The sequence below is a fragment of the Rhodnius prolixus genome, unplaced genomic scaffold (assembly GCF_049639745.1).
Source record: "Rhodnius prolixus isolate KJV_2025 unplaced genomic scaffold, Rpr scaffold_5, whole genome shotgun sequence".
Lineage (NCBI taxonomy): Eukaryota > Metazoa > Arthropoda > Insecta > Hemiptera > Reduviidae > Rhodnius > Rhodnius prolixus.
In genome coordinates, this window is record NW_027411624.1 from 4,926,165 (window position 1) to 4,952,909 (window position 26,745).

The window sequence follows — 26,745 nt, forward strand, 5'->3', positions numbered from 1 at the left end:
CAAGGCCCGCAAAGCTAAGAGGTATTGTTGGTTTAGTGGGTACGATTCCCCAGGTCTTGGTTTTGGATTTTGGAGAGACAAAAAGAACGCGAGCTTACTGGGAATTCCTACTTCATTGGGAACAATTGCAGACCACAGTTCCTAAAGTCGTACTTTTTACAGAAATAGAACACTAGAGAAATGCCCAACAACCCCCCCCCCCCTGAACAGCCCTTAATCGATTTTTTCTTATTATAAAAGTAGCTACTAATTCGCAAAAAAAGTATACGTCATTGAGAAATTGATTATAAATTGAGAACGACTTCATTCGCGAGATGTGAAAAAATCGATTCAATAAAACACCATTTCCGGCAGGCTGATTTTGTTCAAAAGCTCCTTAGTTAGTGGTTGGCTCCGATAGTGAGCACCTTAATCAGAAAGAAAATTTGAACGTACTCTACAGACTGACAAACACAAAAACATTCAAACAAACCACTTTGTAAAAACCACTTAGGGGGGGATACCGATCTTAAAAGATACATTTCCGGTAAAAAAAATCGATATCGATAATCTACTTCAATACCTTCTCCTACTTAGTGGAGTATGAGAAAGCAAAATCGACTTAAAACTCGATATACATACTCGTATTTACGTAGCACCACACTTAAAGACTCGTACTATCTGTATCTGGTAAATCTTACTTAATCTCATCTTTTTTTTAAAAAAAAAAAAATTAAATAAAATAAAAAAAAACATCTAGAGGGAGTTGAAGAGAGAGAGAGGTAGTGTTGGAAGGGGAGGTAATATTATGAATGGAAATTTAACCTTTCCGCGGTGTCGAACGTATTCATCAGAAAGGTGAATGTTAAACGTATATTTAAAAAAAATAAAATAAATTCTTCACCCATTCAAACCAGCATCATTGAATCATCGTTCCTTCATACTCCTCGCTGATTCATTATTCTTTCGCGGCTCTCGTTTAACTCTGATGAAATTAATTTTGAATTCATATCTTCTAGATAAATTATCTATTTATTAAATTATTCATTCTTCTCTCTCTCTCTCTGTTTTATTTTTTAAATATCATAATTTATGGTCAAATTAATTTAATCTTTACAAAAGATAAGGTGCTTCAATAGCCGAGCGGTTATAGGCAAGGCCCGCAAAGCTAAGATGTATTGTTGGTTTAGTGGGTTCGATTTTATTTAATGGTTAATATGAAAAATTTATAGTAAAGTATGTAAGGCGGTTATAGGCAAGACCCGCAAAGCTAAGATGTATTGTTGGTTTAGTGGGTTCGATTCTCCCAGAGTCTAGGTCTTGGATTTTATTTAATGGTTAATATGAGAAATTTATAGTAAAGTATGTAAGGCGGTTATAGACTAGACCCGCAAAGCTAAGATGTATTGTTGGTTTAGTGGGTTCGATTTTATTTAATGGTTAATATGAAAAATTTATAGTAAAGTATGTAAGGCGGTTATAGGCAAGACCCGCAAAGCTAAGATGTATTGTTGGTTTAGTGGGTTCGATTCCCCTGTTCTAGGTCTTGGATTTTATTAAATGGTTAATATGAGAAATTTGTAGTAAAGTATGTAAGGCGGTTATAGGCTAGACCCGAAAAGCTAAGATGTATTGCGGTACTAGTCTATATTCCTAATGGTTAATATGAGAAATTTATAGTAAAGTAAAGTTTGCTAATTGCTTTCGTGCACGTCACCTAATCTCTTAATTGGAAGCAAAGCCTGCCTAAAAAGGCTTTACTTTACAATGATTAGAAACAATTACTTCTAATTAACTGACCTGAATATTTCCTACACTGGAGATCTCTAGTCCTTTACCGTAACACACACATCTCCTTAAATCACATTACAGGTATCCTCTCTTAAACTAGACCCTTTCCAAGACCTGGAACTTTCTACAAGCAAAAAAAGAAACGCCAAAAGCAGATTGGAAACAATGCGTATAACATGGTAACTTGTCTTAGCTTGTAGAAGAGGATGCTGTGATTGGATGCTCCTGTTGATGTCACCAACTGAAGATGAGTGAATCTGAAAATGATTTCAACGCACAATAAGAAATGTGACTGAACGGTGAGACCAGCGTTCTGATAAAATCTACTCTATGTCTTCAAACTGGAAGATATTGTTTACTCATTGTATATATATTTTAAAAGATATAAGACTTTTGCGCTGAAGTGTTTATGGTATGCTGAGCAAATTGATGCAGAATAAAAGGGAGACTCTATTCTCCAGGCAGAGTCCAATATTCGATGCTAGTCGACAGTTGCCCTAATCGAGAGATTATTGCATAGGAATTCCTTCTATGCCTCCTCTGAGAGACGTAATCATTTCCGTCTAGAACTGTTAGTGAAAGGAGAATACAACGTTGAGGAGATATAATTGTTTGTCATCTATACTCTTTGTATAAAACTTAGTTTGCATAGAATAATGGGATTAAGGAGGCAAATAATTCAATTCCTCCCTATTCCGGTTTGCTCATCACCTTCTTCAAGCATTAACAACTTTTGAATATTAAAAAAAAAGAAAAGAAAAGAACAACTTGAGGGATTTTTTGTTTTGTCGTACTTCCTTATCGTTGATGCATAGTTAATTCAAATCTTGTGCGTACACTATATTGTCTGTCTGTTCGTAGTGTACAATAGTTTGTCTGTAGGCATAGTTTGTCACAATATGATGAGCCTATAACCTCTCGGCTAATTCTTACGGAGAGTTTTTATTGTTTTTTCTTTTTTTTAAATGTTCGTTTGTTTTGATTGTGTTCATTTAACACGTGATTGAAATAATTAATAAGCAAAAACAAAAAAAAAACTGTATGAATACCTAATTGTTTGAGGAGTAGACGGGTAGGTTTCAAATCTGGGGAGGTTCTGGATATTTGGGAGTAAACCCAGTCACAGTTCTGAATTCCATGATACAACCTTTTGAGCGCTTTTTAAGATGCAGAGGTGATTATTCAGAGCCTGCCCTTTGGTGGTATAGAAGTCCAGCCCACTAGCCACTGCTGACGGTGGTACTTGATCGAAGTCCAGTAGGTAACTGCCTGCAGGTCACGACAGGAATTACAGGCCATGCTGATCCAATATGGCATCCTTTTTTTATTTTTTTTAACTCTTGTAACTACTGTTGTTCAGTTGAGGTTCGAGCTGAAGGCTCAACCGAGTTGAGCCTTTACGGCTTGAGCTTTCAGAGATCGAGCCTTATAGCCCTCGAAGCTGAAGCCGTGAAGCTCAAGTTTTGGAGGCTCACAAACCCTGGAGTTGAAGGCTCTCACAAAGTGCAAGCCTTTTTAAATTCCTAAGCAGTGACGAGTAATCAATGAACAACGAACATTTTAAAAAATTATTGTATTCATTTATACCAAAAAATATGTTTGAAAAATTCATTAGCTGCTATAAGTTGATTTTATTTTAAGAAATGTTTTTTTTTTAATTAGTACAAATAAAATGCTTCATATAAAAAACAAAAAAAAAACGAAAAAGCTCGAGCCTTTTGAGTGGAGCCTTGGAGGCTCACCGAGCTCTCTGTAAGGCTTCAGCTCGAACTCTCTGACTCGAGCCACCCGCTTAGCCCTGAGAGCTCGAGCGCTCAAGGCTCGAACCTTATAGCCTTATAGCTCACAGCTCTTGAACAACACTACTTGTAACAGTATGATTGCGCATGAGGAGAAGTTTTGAAAAAAACGACTGTTAGAAGCGTCTTAAACTTTAAAGCTCGTGATGTGAGCAAAACGGAAGCTGTCACTAGCGTCACCTAATACTGGTAACTTCGTACGTTGAGATATAGAAACCTCCACAGGATTGGACATTTTTTCCCTCTTCAACTTCATCCACACAGCCTACGGCAAGTTGATAGAAACGATCTCTTATATTACACTAGATTGCGTTTTTTAATCCTCTGCTTGCCAGTTTCAGACAATAAGCACCGTTGAAACCATAACAGATTACACCGCAAAAACGACCCAAGAATGTAGTTTTTTTTTTATAAATGAAGTGGTTACAAACCAAAAAATACACTGGGACGTATTACAGATCTAATGTGGCTTCCTATAGTTTTAGTGTTTGTGTGCGTATTGGTGTAATTCTGAATGTGTTTACGTACGGGAATATCTTTGTGTGATAATAGAATTAGCGTTTTTTTTTGTCTGTGGGGGTTAGCTAATCCTATAAACACAGTTTATTAAATCACAATAAATCTCTGTGTAGACGCTATTGGAGGGAGTGTCTGCGGTGTCAGTAGAAATTTTGTTCGTGTTGTTAGGCTGGGGCACCCGCAGGGATGCCAAGATCCTTGAAGAAGTGATTTTATTTATCATGCAGATTTATTTTCTTCGTTTTATTCTCAGGGGGAAAAAAAAGAAGAGTAACTTGAAAAAGTCTAACTTAAGAAGATCTTAGTCGTAAGAGAGACCTGGAACTTCGTTCAGATCTTTAAAGATTAATGGTGACGTCGGCCTACCTACCATTCATTTCCTAACACCTTAAATACCGACAATTTAAGAGCAATTAGTTAATAAAAATTCCATGTTACGATAAAATTAATTTGTTCAATTACGAATATCAATGAATGAATAATTAGAGAAAGCATTAGGTTAATATCTTCTAATTTTTTTAAACAAAAATTCTAAACGCTTTATTGAACAATGTTTGATAAGGAAATTAATTGTTGGTGATAAACAATTAATTAGTGATTTAAAATACAGTTTGTACAAAACACTTTCTCTAATTAGTCTTTGTCACCAAGTGTTGTGAGAAAATTAAAGCAAGTAAAGGGTTCTTTAATAAATAAAATGTATTGGATTTAAATTAATACTTCTACTTTTATTTGATAAATTGTATTAATTCCTCTTATCGCTACACGAACTCTACAAACACACATCAACCACTTACAGCACTGGCTTACACAAATGGAGAATCAAAACTAACGTTACGAAATCAAAGTTTATAGTATTTACTCTCAGACGGAAAATCCTACCTCCCATCATCTTGAACCAAACTCCTATACCAACTGTGGGCAAAGTATGGGGGACATGGAATCCCCCCATACTAGACTGAAAAGACAAGAAACTAACCAACGCTACAAAAACTTCTCGCCAGACTACTTGAGACAAACGTTCGAAACTTAACCTACATAACAAAAGACTCTTATAACTACTGTTACTGCGACCTATTTGGTCATAGGGCACAGAAGTATGGGGGATCGACTAAACGTTCCAAGTCAATCAAAAATACTACGAAAACCACTTAACGCTCCATTCTATGTATCTAACCTCACTATCCATAATGACCTCAAAATCCCTTTTTCATTACAGATCTTGCTAACACTCGTTTCTTCAAATTTCATTCCACTCTACAGCAGCTCATCCGAACCCTCTCATAGAACACCTATCTTCCTCCACATTACCAGGTAATCCTCTAAGGAGATTGAAGAGAAGATGGCCTCGTGATCTTCTCTTATCGTGAGAGCAAAGCACGTTACTGGAGTGACACCACTGGGTGCCTTCCTAGGTGGAAGGCTGAACAATACCGTAATTGGACTGGACGGATTTATTTTCATTATTTGTTTTCAGTTCAGAGTTCGGTAGTAAATTGGAGGTAGTTATGGCAACGGTGCTGTAGTTATTATTGCCATTATTTTGTTCTTAACCCCTTAATGCACAGTTTTTTTTTAAAAAACCGCTATATTTTATATTTGATTAAGTAATTGTTAGAGCTTACAATCCCATGTAAATGATAAATATCTATAAAACGATTGCTTTTCTTTGCTTTCACATTATTTTCAATTCTCGATTATATTCGAGAGTGAAAAATTATAGTAGCATAAAGTGCAACGCCGCTCGAATTATCTCGAGTGTGCACAGTTTGGCCAGTTTAGCGTGCACGTTAAGGGGTTAATTTACAAATCTATCCACACTAGACTTAAAAGAACAGAACTAAACAGACGCTTAAGACTTTTAGACGATAGATCAAAACTCTCTCTGGACAACAAAAAAACTGATTTATACTTCTATTTTTGAAACCCATCTGGGCGTATGGAATAGAGCTCTGGGGTTCAACCAAACGCTCCAATCTCCGAAAGGATTCAATCGCTACAAACTAAAATAATTCGAACTATTGTACACGCTCCATTTTATGTCTCCCAACCTGGACTATACACACTGTGACCTTAACATTCCTTTTGTCACCCAAGTTGCTGAAAATACGATACAGAAAACTCCACTTCAGCCTGCAATCTCTCCTATAAATCCTCTAGCTCCAGAATCTTTCACCAAGAACTCTTCCTGACAACCCGGACAAGACGCCTTAAAAGACAGTGATCGCCTCATGATCTCCTCTCTAGTGAAGAGGACAGGCTAGATAGTTCACTCTTTTGGTGTGTAACCACTGGGTAACTTATCCACTCGTTTGTATCCACCACTGTTTACTTCTATCATTGTTACTTACGTATAGCGCCAACGTGCTGATTGTAGCACAAATAAACGCCAAATAAATAAATAAATAAAAATGACTATCTATTAAGAAATATAAAACATTTCTATGGAACAAAATTTGTACTAACAATGGGGGAAAAAATTAATAAAAGAATCAATAAATCTCAATGCAGATGTTCTTCGTTCTTCAATGACAAATACTCAGTATCAAGGATTCGAAAAACCATGAAGAAATCTTAGCAGTAATTCTAAGAAACTACCTTCGCAAACATAACCTGGTAGATAGGTAATTTATCACGGAAGAAGACAGTGTTAATATAACCTTCCTATAACCTACATATAACCTTTGCACTGAACACTTGATAGATGGCGTTCAATGTCCAGCGGATCTTTATTTTAATGCCTTTTTTATATTTAAATTTTGAAACTTACAAGACGTATAAAGTTTTATTTGAAATAAAAATGTATTTATTTATTTCTGTTGAGTTATTTATTTATTTCATTTATTTATTTATTTTTGTTGTGAGTAAAAGCAATAACAATAAATAAAAGTGTTTTATTTTGGGTACCTGGAGAGACAGGCCCCAAGATTGAAGTGTGGTCAGATAAGGAACATGTGATTCCAGCCGTATCACTCTGGAGTGTGAACCATCTTCTAAGTGTCCCTGTATCAGGACTCAAGAAGAAGATGGAAGGAATAAATAGAAAATAAGACGAAAAATAAAACAGAAAATGAAGAAATAAAACAAAAAAATATAACCGAAGACATCAGCTTCTTTTTCTTTGTCTTTATAAGCACCCCGCCTACACGAACGCGCATACATCTTTAGATTCATTTGGGTCTTTAAAAAACATCGCGAGATCCTGCTGGTACAGCTTCGATCTTCTTGTTCTGCTTTTTGGGCTGTGCCTATTCATCTTCCTGGATCGTGGAAGATAACAAGATACCAGGGAGTGATTTTTTTTTTCGTCTTAAATTCGTTGCTCAGAGTATTCTTGACCAATACTGGAACCATCACTGATTTATAGACTTTAATTCTCTTTGGAGCACTTCCGGCAGACGTATACGTTAAAAGGCGTACCAATAGCAATTCTCTTCTCTGCACAGCACAGCAAAGAACACTTGTTCTTCTCTCTTAAATCTCCTCTCTTGATCCATTTGTCCAATTTCTTCTAACAACTCCCTGGGTGGCCATCAAGAATTTTTTCTTAGCCATTCTAGTAATCACCATTTTAATGAAGTCATCTCCTAACATTTCATCAATTTTTTTGACGTGAATACGTCTTTAAATTTGCTATCATATGGAGGCAATCCAAAAAACCTAATGATAACAAAATCGGGGGATACAGTTTGGCATTGTAGTTTCCAATCTATCGTCTACATCCAAAATTAAATTAGACCATTGGATAGCTAAAGGATCAAAGGACTGTGACGCATCGCGCGCGGTGGAGGGGAAAGCGCCGCCATTAAAGAGATCATTTTGCTGAGTATCGAGATTTGCAATTACTATAACTTTTGATTCGGAGAAGCTACGATGTTCGTTTAAGTATTAATCGTCAGCTGTTGTCACAATCTATCGATTGTATATAAAACATTAGTGTAAAATAGTGACAGTGACCAAATACAGAGAGATCGTATACGGTTGGAAAGGACTTCTCAAGAACAATCGAATGGTAATTAATAAAACACCATATGACCGAGTCAAGCTGTGCCGGGAACGTAAAAGAATGAACGCGGCCGAGCGGATCAACGATGGTGTCCAGTACATCTGCAGCTGGGGCGGTTGAAATTATGCAAGTGGATGATGAAATCGCTTTTACATCGACAACGGACTGTATAGGCATAGATTGTGTTCGATTCGATCGTCGATTTGTTTCCTTGATTTCATCCTAAATACATAAATAAAAATATTTTAAATAAAAAATATAACCCGTTACGTAAACGTATTTACGTACAACACACGGCCGTGTCCATGACAAAGCCACAGTTTTTTTTTTTTTGGATCCATTCGTCCAAATTCCCACTTTTAGTGCAGTTCCCTTATCTTACTATTAGCACTACTTTGTTCCTGTTCCCATTCCTTAATACGGCCAAGGATTTTTCCTGTAGAACTTCCTTTTCTATGCGTTCAACTCGTCCTCTTCCGTTAGCCCGCTCCCCTGTCACCAATGTCTTAATAGTATTTTAATTTTAGTCCAAATTATATTTTATAAAAAATCCTTACTAGCATGCTGTTGGAAGTAACCACTAGTTTATTTTTAAACAGTTGCAAACGACTTAAAACAGCTGGGGTCATTTTGCAAAAAAGATTAACATCTGCTCATGCGTAGAACCAAACAATGAACTCGTTAATAATAAAAATAATAATAATTTGATTAGTGGGGGGGGCGAAATAACAAGGCGTCAAACTAGAATTATGACGGCCATGGCATTTTCTTAAAAAGAATAAAGAAAAAAAACAAAAAAAGTGAACAAACATATCTCTATAAAGGTGTTCATTGAGGTTTATTAAGCTAAATGGCATCGTATTAAGCGCATGCGTAATGCGTGCACGTTAGTTTATTTTTTTTTTTTTTTAGCATAATGCAAAATTCAACCCCTCATTTATCTAATAGAATTGTCCAAGATATTGTGAGCGAAAATTAAACTGAATAATATACGTAAATTACGACGCCTTATTTACGAGTACAGCTGTATTTCCGGTTTAACCAAACTTTTGCGTCAAAATTTGGAAAATTAACAGATAGATTTTAGGTTCTTTAATATTCTATGACGCTGAGAGGATATTTCATGCAATGTTTCATGAGAAAAAGATAAATCATATTTCCTGTAGATTGGTTTTGACTATACCGGAAGTGATAACCGTATTTTCCGTTTTTTCGTTATTCTATTAAACAAAGATACACCTAATCTGAAAGTTGGACGCATGCGCATTGACTCCCTCAACGTTTGCGAGCTTTCATCCGATCGTCAGACGTCAGATTGTTGGAGAGCTTACGACGTCACTTATGTTTCCGCCGTTTCAGTACACTTACTGACTGACTGAGGAAGGTTAAATGGTGTAAAAGTGGGTTATTCAAATTGTTATTGAAATGTAAAACATTTTTTTTTTTAAAAAAAATAATGAATTGAAATTATTTATGCGGGGTTCCGCTGAGCATGCCCGAATCCTTAAAATACAAAACCCTTCGGAAAATCGCTCCTTATCATGTCACCAATAAGATCATACGCGTAATGGTCTATCCATTCCTTTCCTTGTACGATCTGATACAATTCCGCTGTCAAAGATTCCACAAATCCTTATCCTTATCCTTTTTTTTTTTTTTTTTCCAATGCCAAGTCATGATTGGCGTTCAGCCATTCGACTTCGAGCAGTCCAATATAAAATAGATTGATACTTATAGTTATCAGTCTGCCTAATTGGTAGTTGTTGAATGTCTAAAAGAGCTTGGCACTCATCTAGGTGAGAGCCAGTCATGCTCCCAACGCCACACAACACACAGGTAGGGCTGTTCACGACTCCAATTCGGGCAAGATGAGCCTGCAGGTAATCGTGTCCAGTGGCTAGTCTGAAACAGGCAACTAATTCGTTTCTGGGGAGGTTATGGGGAATTCGTCCTCCCTGTTCAAGCAGAACCCTCCACTTTTTCCCTTCTGCCTGCCTTTCAAAACTCTCTATCGCCTCGGAGTTAAATTTATGACGTAGGAGTCTTTTCGTTGTCGCGTAATCCAGGGGAGCTGGATCTTTTAGCGATCCAGTTTTTGCAAGACGGTCTGCTTCTTCGTTACCCTGGATACCACAATGGCTGGGTATCCACTGCAGGCATATTTCCCAACCCAAGGACAAAAGTTCTTCTATAAGCATTTGTGCTTCTAAAACATCGTACGACTCACTACTCACAAGGCTGGTTAAAGCCTGAATGGCTGCTTGTGAGTCAACGAACAAAACTGCTTTCTTTATTGCCTCATTTTGGAGCGTTCTTAGTGCTTATAGAACAGCTTTTACTTCTCCGTCAAAATTAGAACAAAAACGTCCCACCGGTTCGGCGATCTGGAAGTCAGAAGTAAAAACACCTGCGCCAGCATTCCCACGTGCATCCAAGGCAGAGCCATCAGTATAAACGTGCTTCCAGGGTGGTGTTGGGAAACGAGTATGTATCGTTTCGAGAGCAGCGGCCTTCAGCTCCAATGTTGTTGTTTCATTCTTGCGCACCATATGTAAGAGGTGAAGATATCCCCTGGCTCTATAGAGAGAGTAGGTGTTTGTTGTTTGTTTGGGGAAGTGAAGCCTTTCTTTGAAGTCCAGGCAGGACCTGGTGATTAATTCCTCTGCTTTGAAGGTGAAACATTTCTGTGTCTTTAATCTCTGACAGGCCGGCCTGTAATCGTCCCAGTATACTATTCCCAAACGTTTCACTCTCTCATAAAGACCAATGGCAGCTTCCTCTCTTCTCACAGACAACGGGAGCACGCCAGTCTGGATTTGCATTGCCGCTATAGGGGTGGAACGGGGTCCACGGGTAATTCTTATCCTAACCTCACAATCCTCTTGTACGGAAGCCAGGATCAGTTTCTCTGAAGCTAGTCCACCTTTAACCCTGCCCTTTAGGGGCACCTACATTTTCCCAAACTGGGCAGAGACCTTGCTTTTTTTTTTTTTTTAAGGCTAAGCTAGAATTGAAAACAAGAGTGACTCTTTTTATAGATCTTGATGGTTAGAAGTGTTATAAGAAGGACAAGGTCCCGATTGGCCAATAACCACAGTTAGTCATCTGCAGACAAAGACTGTTCTGAAGACACAGTCTTTCGTATGCGACGTATGCTTATCTATAGATATAAGAACGCATTATGCTATACAACGCGTTTTATTTTTTTTACTATTTCCATTCTATTGTGCATGACATTTAGCTACAATCTGTTCTAATGCTATCCCCCTCCCACCCGTATTGTACAATACCTAACGCGGACGGTCTATTCACATATATATTCTTATTAATACGCGTAGTTGCGTACACGCATGAACCCAATTGACAGACACATTACAACCGTCTCAAGACAAAGAATTACCGAGTCCTCGACTGGGGCATGTCTTTCCGAAATGGGACTCCCAGTGGGCGTACACCTTCCTCTTTCTCTGGGTCTAACCAGGTCACCAGCCAGCCGTTCGTTCGTTCATATGAAAAAGCAAATTACCTATGAATTTAAAAGCAAGAAATTTTATTGACACGATTATTTAAATAATTTATTCATCTTAACCTTTTCATTATTATTATCATTTATTTTTTGATAGACATCAGTACAATCACATTCTAGACCTAGCAAGCGATTGTAGGAAACTATAGTTTTGAAGAAAGTCTATTGATATTAATTTGCAATAGTTGATGTAAGACGATTTTAAAATAGTAAGGGATGTGCACGCATAATTTTTTTTGATTTCCTCTTAAGAAGAAGCATTTTAGACAGTTCACTTCTTTGAGAATAGTTGCTGCTAAATCTGATGGAAGCTGCAATCCTTTCTACAAGACATAAGTAATATCCAATAAGATGTTCTGTACTAATCGACACGAAGCTATCCTGTATGTCCTGCACATTTTCAAATTCTATTGTACTACAACATACTTGTATCAATTTCATCTGTTGAATGTTAGCCTCATTCAAAGCATAACATCTTCCACAAGTATAAGCAAAAACACAAACTGGAGCTTCAGTAAATTATTTTAGAATGTACAAGATTTAGCTATACAAACCTCATGATAGAGCAAAAATAATTAAAAAAAAAAAAATCTCTCTACAGAAAAAGCTACTAGCCCTACACAACGATCTTGATATCGATGCTTGGATATCGATCCCAAGCCTCATCAACACTGACAATTCCTTTAACGTATATAGGGGGCTGCAGTTATGGTTGAACAAACATTTGGATTCAACGAACTCACAGTCCCCCAAAATTCAACTCAACAAATGCACTCACACACATCGTACCCTCTTCGGGAAGCTTAAGTTTTGATACCTAAAGAAACCACCTCCACTTAAAATAATCTATTTACTCTAATCAGTTATACCTATTGTTTCAGGTATGAAGCAGTGTTAACCTAAAGTACCGTGGCTTAGTTTCGCTACATTCAGGAAGAATGGTAAATATGTTTTTTCTTTTCTTTTTTTAAATTATAGCGTAACCGGATTTCGCTCTTCATCGAGCTCAGTTTCCGGTGATTCATTCAACTAAGCTGTATGTCTTAAGCAACCTATTTCATGTTTAAAGCTTCAAGCAAGAAGTTGGTAGTCACAAAAAAAAATAAAATAAAACCATTGACGAAGAAGTAGTTCCTGAAGATGGCGACAAATTTCTACAGAATCACGTAGTTAAAGAAGTATAAAGTCAACGGATGGCTAGATGTTTGTTTACAACCAGGTAGTCTTGCAGCGATAACCTTGTGGGGCAGCGCCAATCATTTAACGGCAATATTACTACTAGCTAAAGGTTGAAACTCCACCTCTTGTTAATTAGGCGTAACTGCGTGGCTTGACACTAATCAGATTTAAATACTGGTAAAAGCGGATGCTGCATATTTGAGAGTGCATCAGCTCTCTCACTCTTACTTAGATGCAAGTTTTATCTTCTCCTCCTTCCTAGCTACCAGATGTCAGGATAGTCGCTTTAATACAGGATGATAGTGACCTTCAACTTTATAGCCATCTCGTAAAAATATTGTTTATGATAAATAACTTCCTAGAATGTTTTTTTTTGTTTTTTGTTTTAATTTTATTATACGATTAGTTTTTTAAAACTACTGCACAGAGATATCGATAAATTGTACCCAATTCAAATCTGGAACTTTCAATTCGCATATATCTGTATTAATACTCGTCTAATCGCGATATATCTTCAAGTACCTCGCACGAAACCCATTTGTATCAATTGTACATGATCGTAGTTAAGGGTTTTTTGGTCAGTGAAGAGAATAAACTATTTATTACACCGTTTCCTCATTTAAAAGTAAAGTAATGCCTTTACGTAAAGGTAGTAAAGTAAGGCGTACTTTACGACCAGCTACAGAGGCGACTAACAAACATACTTTACTATAAATTCCTTTTATTAACCTTTAAATAAAATCCAAGAGCTAGATCAAGAATCGAACCCACTAAACCAACAATACATCTTAGCTTTACGGGTCTAGCCTATAATCGCCTAACATACTTTATTATAAATTTCTCATATTAACCATTCAATAAAATCCAAGGCCTAGACACCGGGAATCGAACCCACTAAACCAACAATACATCCTAGCTTTGCGGGTCTAGCCTATAACCGCCTAATATACTTTACTATAAATTTCTCATATTAACCATTAAATAAAATCCAAGACATAGTCCGCGATAACCCCCTTCAGATGTCCCAAAATTGGCCTCAAATAGTAAGATTAGAAGTGTTTACTAAAGGAGGCTGCAGCTTCCAGAGATGGAGAAAACCAGCAAATTAGGATAATGCAGACCAGAACATCAGAAAATCAGCCCCTGCTAATCAAGGTAACTTGGCTAACTTTCCTCAAGATGTTGCTAGAAACTGCCTGTGGGTATTTGCCAGGAACTGTGGCTGTGCACCCACATACAGAGATTGGGACAATTCCTGCTCGTGTGCATCCTGAAAAAATTTGTCCAAAGAGGAAAAAAAAAGAAGTATTGGTTCAGAAAAACGCTGCATCTTGAAAAGAAGGATAGATATCTTCAATTTGATTTTATAAAGGAGTCAGCACGATAATACTCTTTTGGTAGGCATGCCCTAAAGGATCAGGACCCCTCCCTTCTGTTACTAATCTTACCTAATCTTCAAGGAACTAAACAAAGTACAGGATCCTGTATTCAGTTTAATAAAACTTCACATAAGACACGACCTTTCGTTGTATGCATCAACAAGAGTGCATTTAAGAATCATTTTTAACAATTTGCAAAAAGTGCAATACCTTTTTATAGTCTCTAAACACTCTTGCGCTTATTGAACACAAATATATTGAAAAAATCGATATTAGGGAAGGGGAATTTCGATATTAATATATCAGAAAATTGCTTCTAGATTTCCTAAGAGCAAGGCTAAAAGATGAAAGAACAGGAGATGAAGGTGTCTCGACCTCCTCCTAGGTAGATTAAGGTGAACCTTTCCGTGGGTGAACACATCAAGTAATCATCATGCAATAATTTAGCGCAACTCTGAACTCTAAACTACTGAATCATCATCTCCTCCACCCCCGCGTTTACTTAGGCTCCACTTTCAACCAGTTCAGTAATGTAGTCATTTATATCCTCCACCTTCGCACTGTAACCTTGTACTCAAAGATAATCATGCCAATTTTGGTCTAGTAGTAATCATCTACTTAAAGTACTAACACGTATTACCTGGGTGGTATTTTTTTAGCCTCCCGAAAAATTGCCAATTTATCATACATTTTAAAAATAAGATGTATCTATAAAGGGTGTTCTGTAAAACAGGAAATTAGTAAAGCATTAGTAGCGCTTCGTAAAATTCTTGATGAAGCTTTTTTGCTAGAAACGTTGATAATACACAATTGGGGGGACTTCAAGCTTTTCTCCACAATAAGGCACCAGGCTTTCTACATTCTTAAGATTTTCTTATCTTCTTCCATCATCAGAGATTGGATTAGAGTGTAAAAGTAATCATCACTGATGATTTCTATTCCGTGTAATTTACACCGTTCTCAGCCACACAAAACATTTCTACTAAAAATCAAATCATTTTTTTAGTGACAGAAACTTCAACAGGAGCAAAAACTCTACACCAATATGATGGACCAATCTCAGAAGATGATTGAACTCAATTTACTGGAAGGACTGAAGAACCAAACTAATACACTTCCTTATGACGGATAAAATTATTTGCAAATAAATAAAGGAAATGACGTTTTGAATGTCATACTTGTGACAGGCCTGAAGCCCAATTTAATATCGCTATTTACGTAAAATGACTTTATAAACCACTCAACTCAACTATCATCGTAACGGGCTTATAACATCAAATTTACCTTTTTTTTTCTTTTTTTTTGACATATTGAAGAGCAGTAGATGTAAATAATTTAACATCACAGAAAGTACTGGGTGCAGAATTACATATATAAAAGTATACTTTGACGTTAAAAGACAAAATAATTGTTAGTTGGTTTTTTTTTGGTTAGTCGATCTAAATATTCGATTCTTTAACATCAATCCAACAGGATGTTATCATAGCACGCGATATTTTTTGAGTATATTAACTTGTTTTTTATTGTAATTTGTATTTATTTATTCCTTTAATTGTAACGATTAGTTAAGTTTTTATTTATTTATTTTTCTTTTGCAAACTGTAGAGACACCATTGCATGTACATGTGAATTAGTATGGCTGTGGTGAGCTAGAGTTTGGGTTCTATTCGTTGAATCGAATATATCAACCATTTTGTAATTGTAACCATTTTTATCAACCATCATGAAAATGATGGCATTGGAGGTTTTAAAAGAGTTTTATTTGGACATTCTGGAAGTAGGATTAGGCTACATAATATTGAAGTAATTTGATTAATTTGAATTCTTATGAGAATTGATTTTGAATTTATTAAAATGGAGGAGCCACGTTAGCCAAGCGGTTATAGGCTAGACCCGCAAAGCTAAGATGTATTGTTGGTTTAGTGGGTTCGATTCCCCTGTGTCTAGGCCTTGTATTTTATTTAATGGTTAATATGAGAAATTTATAGTAAAGTATGTTAGGCGGTTATAGGCTAGACCCGCAAAGCTAAGATGTATTGTTGGTTTAGTGGGTTCGATTCCCCTGTGTCTAGGTCTTAGATTTTATTTAATGGTTAATATGAGAAATTTGTAGTAAAGTATGTTTGTTAGTCGCCACCGTCCAAGACACCTAATGTAGTAGCTGAATCCTTAAAACATAAGGCATTACTTTACTTTCAAGTGAGGAAACGGTGCAATCAATAGTTTATACCCCCATCCTGTCAAAGAACCACAATCAGTGGCAATAGTTAATTTACATAAGAATTCGATTCTTTCAATAAATCGAGAATTTAAGATTTTTATTTAATTAAATCAAGCAAACAATTTTATAGGGTTAAAAACTATAAAATTGTAGAAAGTATGTCAAAAAGAACTTTTTGTATTAAGAATTGCGTTCAAAGAAAGTCAAGTGTGTTCTTTAGGCGGTTCTATGTATTTAGAAAGAACATAGAAGTGGTACATTTCTGGAGTACACATTTCCAGAAGAGATAACTATCCGGCAAACAGGATTATCTGAATAACCAGTGAGCCGTAGCGAAGTTAGCATCTCGGCTTGTATGCGAGTGCACATGCGCATATGTGGGGCGAGGTTCATTATTCCCAGCATAATATTGAATTAAATTTAATCATAGAAGAAAGATGGTAAAAAAATAAACAAGAGGAAGGTAGGAGCGATCTTGCAAACCGGATTTCCATCATTCCACTATCATTGACCAACTTAATAGATCTAAATTGGATTCACTCTCTACCTACTGGTTAAAAAAAAACACAGAAGAGAGATGAAGCAGAGATTATCAAACAGCATCTAATAAATAATTGGGCTAGAGTAAAATAAAAAATTTTTAAAACAGAACACAAAACTGGCTATTTAAAGTAAAAATAAAAAAACAGTTCGTGCAGAAATGTGCTGATTAATTTCAAAATACAATCACATCCGGTTTCCATTTTGATTGCGACCTAATATTTAAATAATAATCAAGTGTACGCTCTAGAACGATGATTACGAACGATGTACACGTCATTTTATTTTTTATTTTTTGCGTCATGCGTGTTATGATCATATAATCAAATTATAAAAAAAAAGAAGAAATAATCAAAGTAGGGTAAAGGCGTGTACAGCAATTTTGTACCAATGTGCATCCAGTAGTATGTATGCACATTGGTACATTCTTGTAGGGTGGCTTTGTAGCCTACGTCACCGTGACCCATATGGACCTATTGTGGCTCACATATTGGTGCCCGGAGCTTCTTTCAGTAAACTGCCGGACATTGTTCTACTGTTACAGACAACATTGTCCGAGCAGTGTGCTGTAAGAAGCTCCTCCAAGAAGAAGAACGGCTAACAGCTGTATTCAAACCCAGGATCTCTATGTAGGAATCCAGCATATACCCACTGAACTAAAACCCCTTCCCTAACCCAAAAAGGATTGGTAGAAAGATAAATGAGTTATCAGGTATGATCCTGAAGTGTTCACTTACAGGAAAGAGTGTCTTTGAGTGATAATTGAGTTAGTAGGCGCCACGATAGCCGAGCGGTTAAGAGGCTAGACCCGCAAAGCTAAGATGTATTGTTGGTTTAGTGGGTTCGATTCCCATGTCTAGGTCTAGGTTTTTATTTAATGGTTAATAAAAAGAAATTTATAGTAAAATATGTTAGGCGGTTATAGGCTAGACCCGCAAAGCTAAGATGTATTGTTGGTTTAGTGGGTTCGATTCCCCCGGTCTAAGCCTTGGATTTTATTTAATGGTTAATATGAGAAATTTATAGTAAAGTATGTCAGGCGGTTATAGGCTAGACCCGCAAAGCTAAGATGTATTGTTGGTTTAGTGGGTTCAATTCCCCCGGTCTAGTTCTTGGATTTTATTTAATGGTTAATATGGGAATTTTACAGTAAAGAATGTTTGCTAGTCGCCTCCGTCCACGACACCTAATTTGGTAGTTGGACGTAAAGCCTGCCGGAAAACAATAGGCAATTACTTCACTTTTACTTTACTTTAATTGAGTTAAGTGTTTGACCGTGGGTTAGCTAATCCCATTAATGCAGCTATGGTGGGATATCATTGTAAGTATTATTCATGTTGTTAAGCTGGGATTATCCAGCAGGGACGCCAAGATTCTTGAAGAAGTGGGCTAGTACACTTCCCTCCTAAGGGAATTTTCTTGACAATAGTTCATACTATAAATGTTTTAGATTTTAGATACGTAGATTTTTTTTCCCGTCCAAATTTACCATCCAGCTTAATGAATGCCGCTTATAAGTAATGCACTATTTACAATGTTAGAAGTATTAGCAAACTTATCAAGGATTTCTTTTGCTAGAAAGATTATTGCATTTACATCCTGGCAGCATCCTAAACAGTCTTCTTTTGTTAGCCTATATCCTGGGAAAACTATTTACTCTTTAAACTACGAGTAATTTACTCCCCATTCTTAAGGATAATGAAACTAAGTGAGGCTGAGGGATAGATATATGTCCATTACTTCGAGAGTAAGCGTGAACTGCCCCGCTGATTATGATGCAGCGTCATAAAGATGATAATCTTATTAGAGAGAGAGAGAGACAAAGCGAGAGAAGAAACGAGGAGAGGAGTAAGTGACATAACTGGAGAAAAAGTGAAGATTACACGAGCGTGTCTCCATAACCCTAATATTGTAGATACTTTACTAAAAACATCCTACCTGCTCAGAATTAATAATAACATTCATATTCCTACATACAGACAAACTGAATGCGTAAATAAGGATCGCAATATCTAGTTTTGTAAACGTACGTAAAAATAAATAAAAAAATAAATAAAAAAAAATTTCACTTTCTACAGCAACTTATAATGCTTTAAACTTAATGAAGCTAAGGATCTGTTCATGAAGCTAAATCACCTGACACTCTCAAGAAGCTTGGAAAGTTTAAGCTAGAAATTATTTATCCCTATCTAGCAAAATATAACTGACATAAATCTTATCACCTTTTTTGCTGGGTAAATTTGACGCCTTCTTTGACCTAATAAGATCTTTAGACGCTGTAACGCTTGATACGATTAAGTTGAGTCCTTAAGAAAAGATTTCTTTTTTTTTTTTTAAGACAGATTTATTACTAAACTTTCAGCATCTTTTTAGATTTGATTATGAATAAAGGACAAGAATTTTAAAAGGCCAAATCGGTGGTCTAAAAGATAAAAGATGGCTTTCTTTATGGTTGTGGAAGTCTAATGCCCTTTGTAATGGACGATTCCAAGGTCTCTTGAAGGGCTATGGAGTTCCAATATTGAAAGATATTTAATTTGTTGATCACGTTGTCTACCTAATTTTTTTTTTGTAGTATCAGTCTTTAGCAAAGACCAATCAGAGAGTTTCGCAGCTTTTAAGCGGCTAGATCCGCAAAGCTAAGATGTATTGTTGGTTTAGTGGGTTCGATTCCTCTGTTCTATGACTTGGACTTTATTTAATGGTTAATAGAAAGAATTTATAGTAAAGTATGTAAGGCGGTTATAGGCTAGACTCGCAAAGCTAAGATGTATTGTTGGTTTAGTGGGTTCAATTCCCCTGGTCTAGGCCTTGGACTTTATTTAATGGTTAATACAAAGAAATTTATAGTAAAGTATGCTAGGTGGTTATAGGCTAGACCCGCAAAGCTAAGATGTATTGTTGGTTTAGTGGGTTCGATTCCTCTGTTCTATGCCTTGGACTTTATTTAATGGTTAATAGAAAGCATTTATAGTTAAGTATGTTTGCTCCGTCCATTTTAACCTAATTTGATAGTCGGAAGTGAAACCCTTCAGGAAAAGTAGCTATTACTTTACTCACTAGTTTTACGTCATTATTCTCAAAAACCTCATTAATACTTATTGATACTTTATAGTTATATAGTCGCATAGAACGGAGGAAATTCGTACCAAATTGTGAAAAATTAAAGAGGAAATTATCGTACAAAATAAAGTAATGAAAACACTATGATTACCAAATTTAAGAGAATTAGTTTTTTTAAAAAAATGATTACAAACAAATTTACTAAAAACAAATTAAAATCGCCTTGGATTAGAAAGATAGTTAAAAAAAAAAGGAAAATATTAGAAGATTTTTATCTTAAAAAGATTTGTAACTTCGCGGCGGCCCCCTCGCTAAAAAAAAAAATTATTTCATTTATTAGTTCATTAGGGAGGAAGGAAGTTATTATTATTGTTTTTTAAACGTCATAATTATATTTAATAAAATATAAAAGGAGACATAATTAGTAGTTCTAGTTCTTTCCTTGGCCACAGATGGCGTAGGTTTTGATTTTAATTTTTTTTAGAAGCTATAAAAGGTGTTAGCGAAATTAGTTTAAGAAAAATACTACCGACAATAGCTTTGATTTTGGTTTAACAATATCTGCAATCTGTTTAAGGTAAGTCAAAGATGGCGTCTCTTATTCGCTCATCTTTGAGAATGACTTCGCTATGAACCATTAAATTTTATGATCTGAATGGCTGTCGTTACTTTTTTATTTTTTATTTTTTAATCTCTTGTTCGCCACTTAATGGCCTGAACAGCTGGGAGGATATAGAGCAGTGCGCAGGTCACACAGCTACAGGAAATAAATTTAAAAAAAAATACGATTAAAAGAAAAGAATAAGAAACAGCTCCGGGATAAAGGAGGCACGTAAAGATGTAAAAAGAATAATCGCCATGAGGATGGTGTAAATTAAAATACCAAAAATGGAGAATTATAGCGTTTTATTCTCTTGATATTCGTAAAATGAATGACGCGATGATAATTTGTTTAAAACGTCCAAAAAAAAAAAAAAGTCAATAATTGCTGGCATGCCTCAAAGGAGAAACTTTACGCGAGATGGAACATTGATGGCATGCTGCATTTCGAGTTGGTGCGTAGATGGGTGAAAGAATTTCACATCTGAACTTTATTAAGCCCAATTGGATAGACTTTGGACAGTGCCTAAATTATCCTTCTTTTAGTCCAAAGTCAAAAAAATAAACATGAAAATGGATATCCTGTCTTCAAAACTATGGGCAATAGTTTAATGTTCTTCCTCACACCGCTTATAGTTCGAGCTTTTACTATAGTGTGCACTTTTACTACTCACTATAACTCACTACAGTTAAAAGTGGATGAACAATTTTGGTAGAAGACTCCACAAAATGAGTTCATAATAACTGATAGCTTTTACTATAGTGTGCAATTTTACTACTCCACTATAGCTCACTATAACACACTATAGTTAAAAGTGAATGAACAATTTTTGGTAGAAGTCTCCACAAAATGTGAAGTACACAATAACTAATAGCTTTTAATATAGTGTGCACTTTTACTGCTCATTATAACTCACTACAGTTAAAAGTGGATGAACAATTTTGGTAGAAGTCTACACAAAATGAGGAGTACACAATAACTGATAGCTTTTAATATAGTGTGCACTTTTACTACTCATTATAACTCACTATAGTTAAAAGTGAATGAACAATTTTTGGTAGAAGTCTCCAAAAATGAGGTGTACACAATAACTAATAGCTTTTAATATAGTGTGCACTTTTACAACTCATTATAACTCACTACAGTTAAAAGTGGATGAACAATTTTGGTAGAAGTCTCCACAAAATGAGGAGTACACAATAACTGATAGCTTTTAATATAGTGTGCACTTTTACTACTCACTATAACTCACTACAGTTAAAAGTGGATGAACAATTTTGGTAGAAGTCTCCACAAAATGAGTTCATAATAACTGATAGCTTTTACTATAGTGTGCACTTTTACTACTCCACTATAGCTCACTATAACTCACTATAGTTAAAAGTGGATGAACAATTTTTGGTAGAAGTCTCCACAAAATGAGGAGTACACAATAACTGATAGCTTTTAATATAGTGTGCACTTTTACTACTCATTATAACTCACTATAGTTAAAAATGGATCAACATTTTTTGTAGAAGTCCCCCACAAAATGAGGTGTACAAAATAACTGATCAACGATGTCAAAAAAAACAATGGGTATTGTAGAAAATCACTTGAAGCTACACAGTAAGAAGACAAAGCTAGAGGAACGACTGACTACAATTGAACAAGTTGAAAACAAAGGAATTGTAAAGCTACTGGAATTAGATTAGCGGTTTCAGAGACCCCCCCGCTGAGTCCGGCCAATTCTACAGAGGACTCAGTTGAGAGGTTCAGCAGTTTGATCGCTTCTGAATTCAGATCAACAGTGTTCTTCCTCTCTCTCTTACTTCTTTAAAGTTGAATAACTTTTTTTCTTTTTATTTTTTTTGGACATAATTAATTCGGTTATAAGATGAATAGTTAAGAGATAGTTCATAGTTTTTAGAAGAAGGTCCAGATAAAGCGAGCCCATTGGCACTGCCAGCGTTCTGTATTAAACGAAACCTTCACATCGAAAGCGATTATCGATTAGATTGTCACAGAATCTGGAAGCAATATTTTTTTTAGGCGATTAATGAAAACCTAACGACCACAAATACCTTTTCCTACGATTGTAAGGAGGAGGATGTGGAATAAAAAAAGTAGTTACTCTAAACCAGTGGAAAAGCAATAGCGGAAGTTGTTAGACATGCGCTAACTTCCGTCGCTTTCAATGGAAGGTATTCAATGGCTGTTATTTTAAACAGTATAGAAAGTATGAGATTGCTCTGAAGAGATGACGTTCAACAGCTTCAGATTGTGCTGCTATTCTGATGAGCAAGCGAGAGAGAGCGACTGGAATCTCTGTTCGAATATATAACCACACTGTTAGTGTGGCTGTAGTGTACGTCTTTATAATAATACAAGATGATTGTCCCTATATCTAAACTTGAAGAGCTAACTTTCTGTCACGTGCCCGCACTTCAACGCGATGGACAACAGATTGGCGAAAGTGTCGCCATGTTTGTGGCCACTCCCCACTAACAGTTCTGCCCTCACTTCAGAGGACATTGAAGATTTTTTTTTTGTTTAATGATTTCTATCACGTACTTAATAAAACTTGGCCAAACATGGGAGCAAGAAATAAAACTGTAATAACGATTGCTAATAACAGCAACAACTTATTTATTTATTTATTTATTTATTTACTCGTCATGAACGGAAGTAATAGCAATTATTTCAAAAATTTTACAGCTCTGAGTATCCATAGGAAATACACACTTTTTGAGGTTCACTCAGTACAAAAGAAAGTTTACGTTCATCTACCAATTATCGTCATGTATGGAGGCGACTAGCAAACATATTTTACTATAAATTTCTCATATTAAACCATTAAATAAAATGCAAAGCCTAGAGACAGGGAATCGAACCCACTAAACCAACAATACATCTTAGCATTGCGGGTCTGGCCTATAGCCGCCTAACATACTTTACTATAAATTTCTCATATTAACCATTAAATAAAATCCAAGGCCTAGACCGGGGGAATCGAACCCACTAAACCAACAATACATCTTAGCTTTGCGGGTCTAGCCTATAACCGCCTAACATACTTTACTATAAATTTCTCATATTAAACATTAAATAAACTCCAAGGCCTAGACCAGGGAATCGAACCCACTAAACCAACAATACAGCTTAGCTTTGCGGGCCTTGCCTATAACCGCTCGGCTATCGTGGCGTAATAATAATAATAATGCTATATTTATTGCATATAAGGTTACAAGACTTTTTTTTGCAAGGAGTTCGTGTTTGAAAATATTTCAATAAACAGAAATAGTTTTAAATTAAATATCAACTTTAGGGAAAAATTATAAAAATCCAAAAATAAAGAGCCAAACTACTGAGAGATACCAAATCTAGTAATAAATTGAAATAAACTTATAAATATAACTGAAATATAAACTTTAAATATACAAAATAACTGAATAAAATATTATTGGCCAAGAGAGCTAAGCGATATTGCTGTATTACCAATCATATTCAGCACATTTATGTATTAAATACAGTTAAAAGCAATCTTTTTATTAAGTAAAAAAAGTTTAAATAAGAAGTATTAGAGTATATCCCGGGTTCCAATCCCTTAGAATTTCTCTTCCTAACTAGCTTCTTACAGCTCACGGTGATGAACAGTGTTGTCTGCAACGAGAGATCACAATCAGAGGACCAGCAGAGCATTTTTTTTTTTTTTTTTTTAAACACCTGACCCTCAAAATGCCCTCAAATATTAATGTGCCTTAAATTAAAACCACAAAATAATTGCAACACTTCGAATACGAATCATTTCCGGGTTTTCATGCCATTATTCTCCAATAAACTAACTTTTTTGATTAATTAAACAAATTGTTTTTTTTTAATAAAGAACAAAGAAAATGCATTTATTATTATATGGTGACAAGATTAATTATGACGAAGATATGGTCTAGTAAGATGTGGGATGCTGCTAAGTGACACACAATAAAAGCAGAGCATTCCTGTTTGTCAAACATTGAGTGTGTTTTATGGACACGATAGAGGAAGTGGTGGTGAGGGGTTTGTGTTAATGTCGTCACATATCCGGGAAGACCTCCCTGCGATCAATATAGTTTCCTTTGTCTAACAAGAAAATGTCACACTCAGACACACACACGCACATTTTTGGCTTATCTATTGTCAACAGAATTGTATCTATGACGCCCACAGCGTTTTGTACGTATGTATGTACAAAATATACTAAGCTAATAAGAGATAAACTAGTCCTTGTTGAGAACGCCTAGTTTGTATTACTTAGCTTCCTAGAGTCTGGCACATAATATGTTATATGTCATATAAAATGCTGTTTTATGTAGTGGAATCTTATTAATAAATATATACTAGTGTGCTATATGCATGCGTATATATTCACAGCTTGCATTTAAGCGACAGAGACTTGTAGCATTTATTTATGTGCATTGCAACACTACCGGCAGTTAATGTCAACAAACAAGGATCTAGATTGCATTCGAAATTAAAATTGAATAAAAAAAAATGATGCACTATATGCAGTAATTAATAACTTTGAACACAACCTTGGTAGTAATGTTTCACTGATTTTGACAGAGGGGCAGACTTAAAATTTGTTTTAACTCATCTAATACGCGTTAAATTTATACAGAGTATGTAACATTAGCAACAGCACGTCTTTGCCAACAACAAAAAACAACTCTATTTATTCAATCACTGTAAAAATAGAGCTCCCCATACTTAAGCAGTCCAAAGAATAATTTCCTCAGCTGTGAAGGATCAATATTAAAAATAGTTGAGGCAGAAGCTTGAGATCAAACTCATTAAAGTAGTTATGCCTAATTTTTCAGCGAGCTTTAGAACCAAATTAGAGATGGAGGCTAATAATATACGTACTTTATTATAAATTTCTTATATTAACCATTAAATAAATTCAAGGCCTAGACCAGGGGAATCGATCCCACTAAGCCAACAATAAACCTTAGCTTTGAGGGTCTAGCCAATAACAGGCTAACATACTTTACTGTAAATTTCTCATACTAACTATTAAATAAAATCCAAGGCCTAGATCAGTGGAATCGATCCCACTAAACCAACAATACACCTTAGCTTTGCGGGTCTAGCCTATAACTGCTCTAGCTTCACATTCTCTCTCATTAAGCTTCTACTTTAAGCGACCACTTAGCCAGATAACCTAAGCCTCAACAGATTAAAAGAAATACTAACATCTAATCAAATAGGTCACATCTATTACTCTTAGTTTAAAACCGCCTTCCCCAAAATAGTAAACAATTTTGAAAGTTCTACAAAAATTAATTGGATCTTATTCTCTTTAATTTTAGAGTACAAACGTCTGCGACAAGAACAGACTTTACCAAAACCTAATAAAGCAGAACATTCCATGCTATCCTGGAACTTGGTAAGCTTCTACATTGTTCTGGAAACTTAATACAGCGCCCTATTGGAAGAATAGCAAACTAATGCCTAATGCCTTATCCAGCCATCTAAAATACTGTCTCCTACTAAAACATCTATTTAGCCCAAAACAAAAAAAAATGTATTAGTTATGCTACCTTAAATGCGTCTCCAGATATTCCTGGCGAAACATTTATCTTAACATTGTCCAAAGTAATTAATCAATTACAAGTCAATTACAGTAATTACGGAAGTCAATGGAGAACTGAATAACTGAACAGTTTAAGACAAATATCTTTCTACAAGCTATCCATCCATTCAGAAGCTCTCGTTTCAACATTCTTCATCCTCTTATAATCCACTAATGACATACCAAACATTCAACCAAAAAGAAATCCCGTTACCATAGTGACGCCAATTTTTATCTAAACTTGATTAATTGATCCAGGTTCTTCCCCTCCACCAGCTGGGATGCTCCTTAATAAGCTTTCTTTGACAGGAGAACAAATGTTCTGCCCAGTTTAAATTATGCTACAAAAAATAGTTAAAGAGTTTTTGTGATCTATAAAAGAAATAATTAGCTGGTCTCCTTTTTAGATTAAAAAAAGTAGAGGATTTATATCAACATTGTTTACAATTTTAGTTCTTAATTCTTCATTTTCATGAATGATTTAATTCAGATTCTTACATAGCAAGATCGGTACACAAAAGAACTATAGCTTATTACTGAGGAAAACCGAGT

At 35.6% G+C, this 26,745-nt stretch overlaps 3 protein-coding genes across 4 annotated transcripts in view; 1 reads left to right on the plus strand and 2 right to left on the minus strand.

Annotated features, from left to right (window-relative positions):
- Positions 1 to 26,745, plus strand: part of LOC141457697 (uncharacterized) — a 286,354-nt gene that overhangs the window by 39,739 nt on the left and 219,870 nt on the right. The gene's annotated exons all lie outside the window — the stretch shown is intronic.
- LOC141458109 (uncharacterized) lies at positions 9,768 to 10,292 on the minus strand. Its single transcript, XM_074135708.1, has one exon. It carries the CDS (start codon positions 10,290 to 10,292, stop codon positions 9,768 to 9,770), a length of 525 nt encoding a protein of 174 aa, XP_073991809.1.
- Positions 10,416 to 10,916, minus strand: LOC141458110 (uncharacterized). Its single transcript, XM_074135709.1, has one exon. It carries the CDS (start codon positions 10,914 to 10,916, stop codon positions 10,416 to 10,418), a length of 501 nt encoding a protein of 166 aa, XP_073991810.1.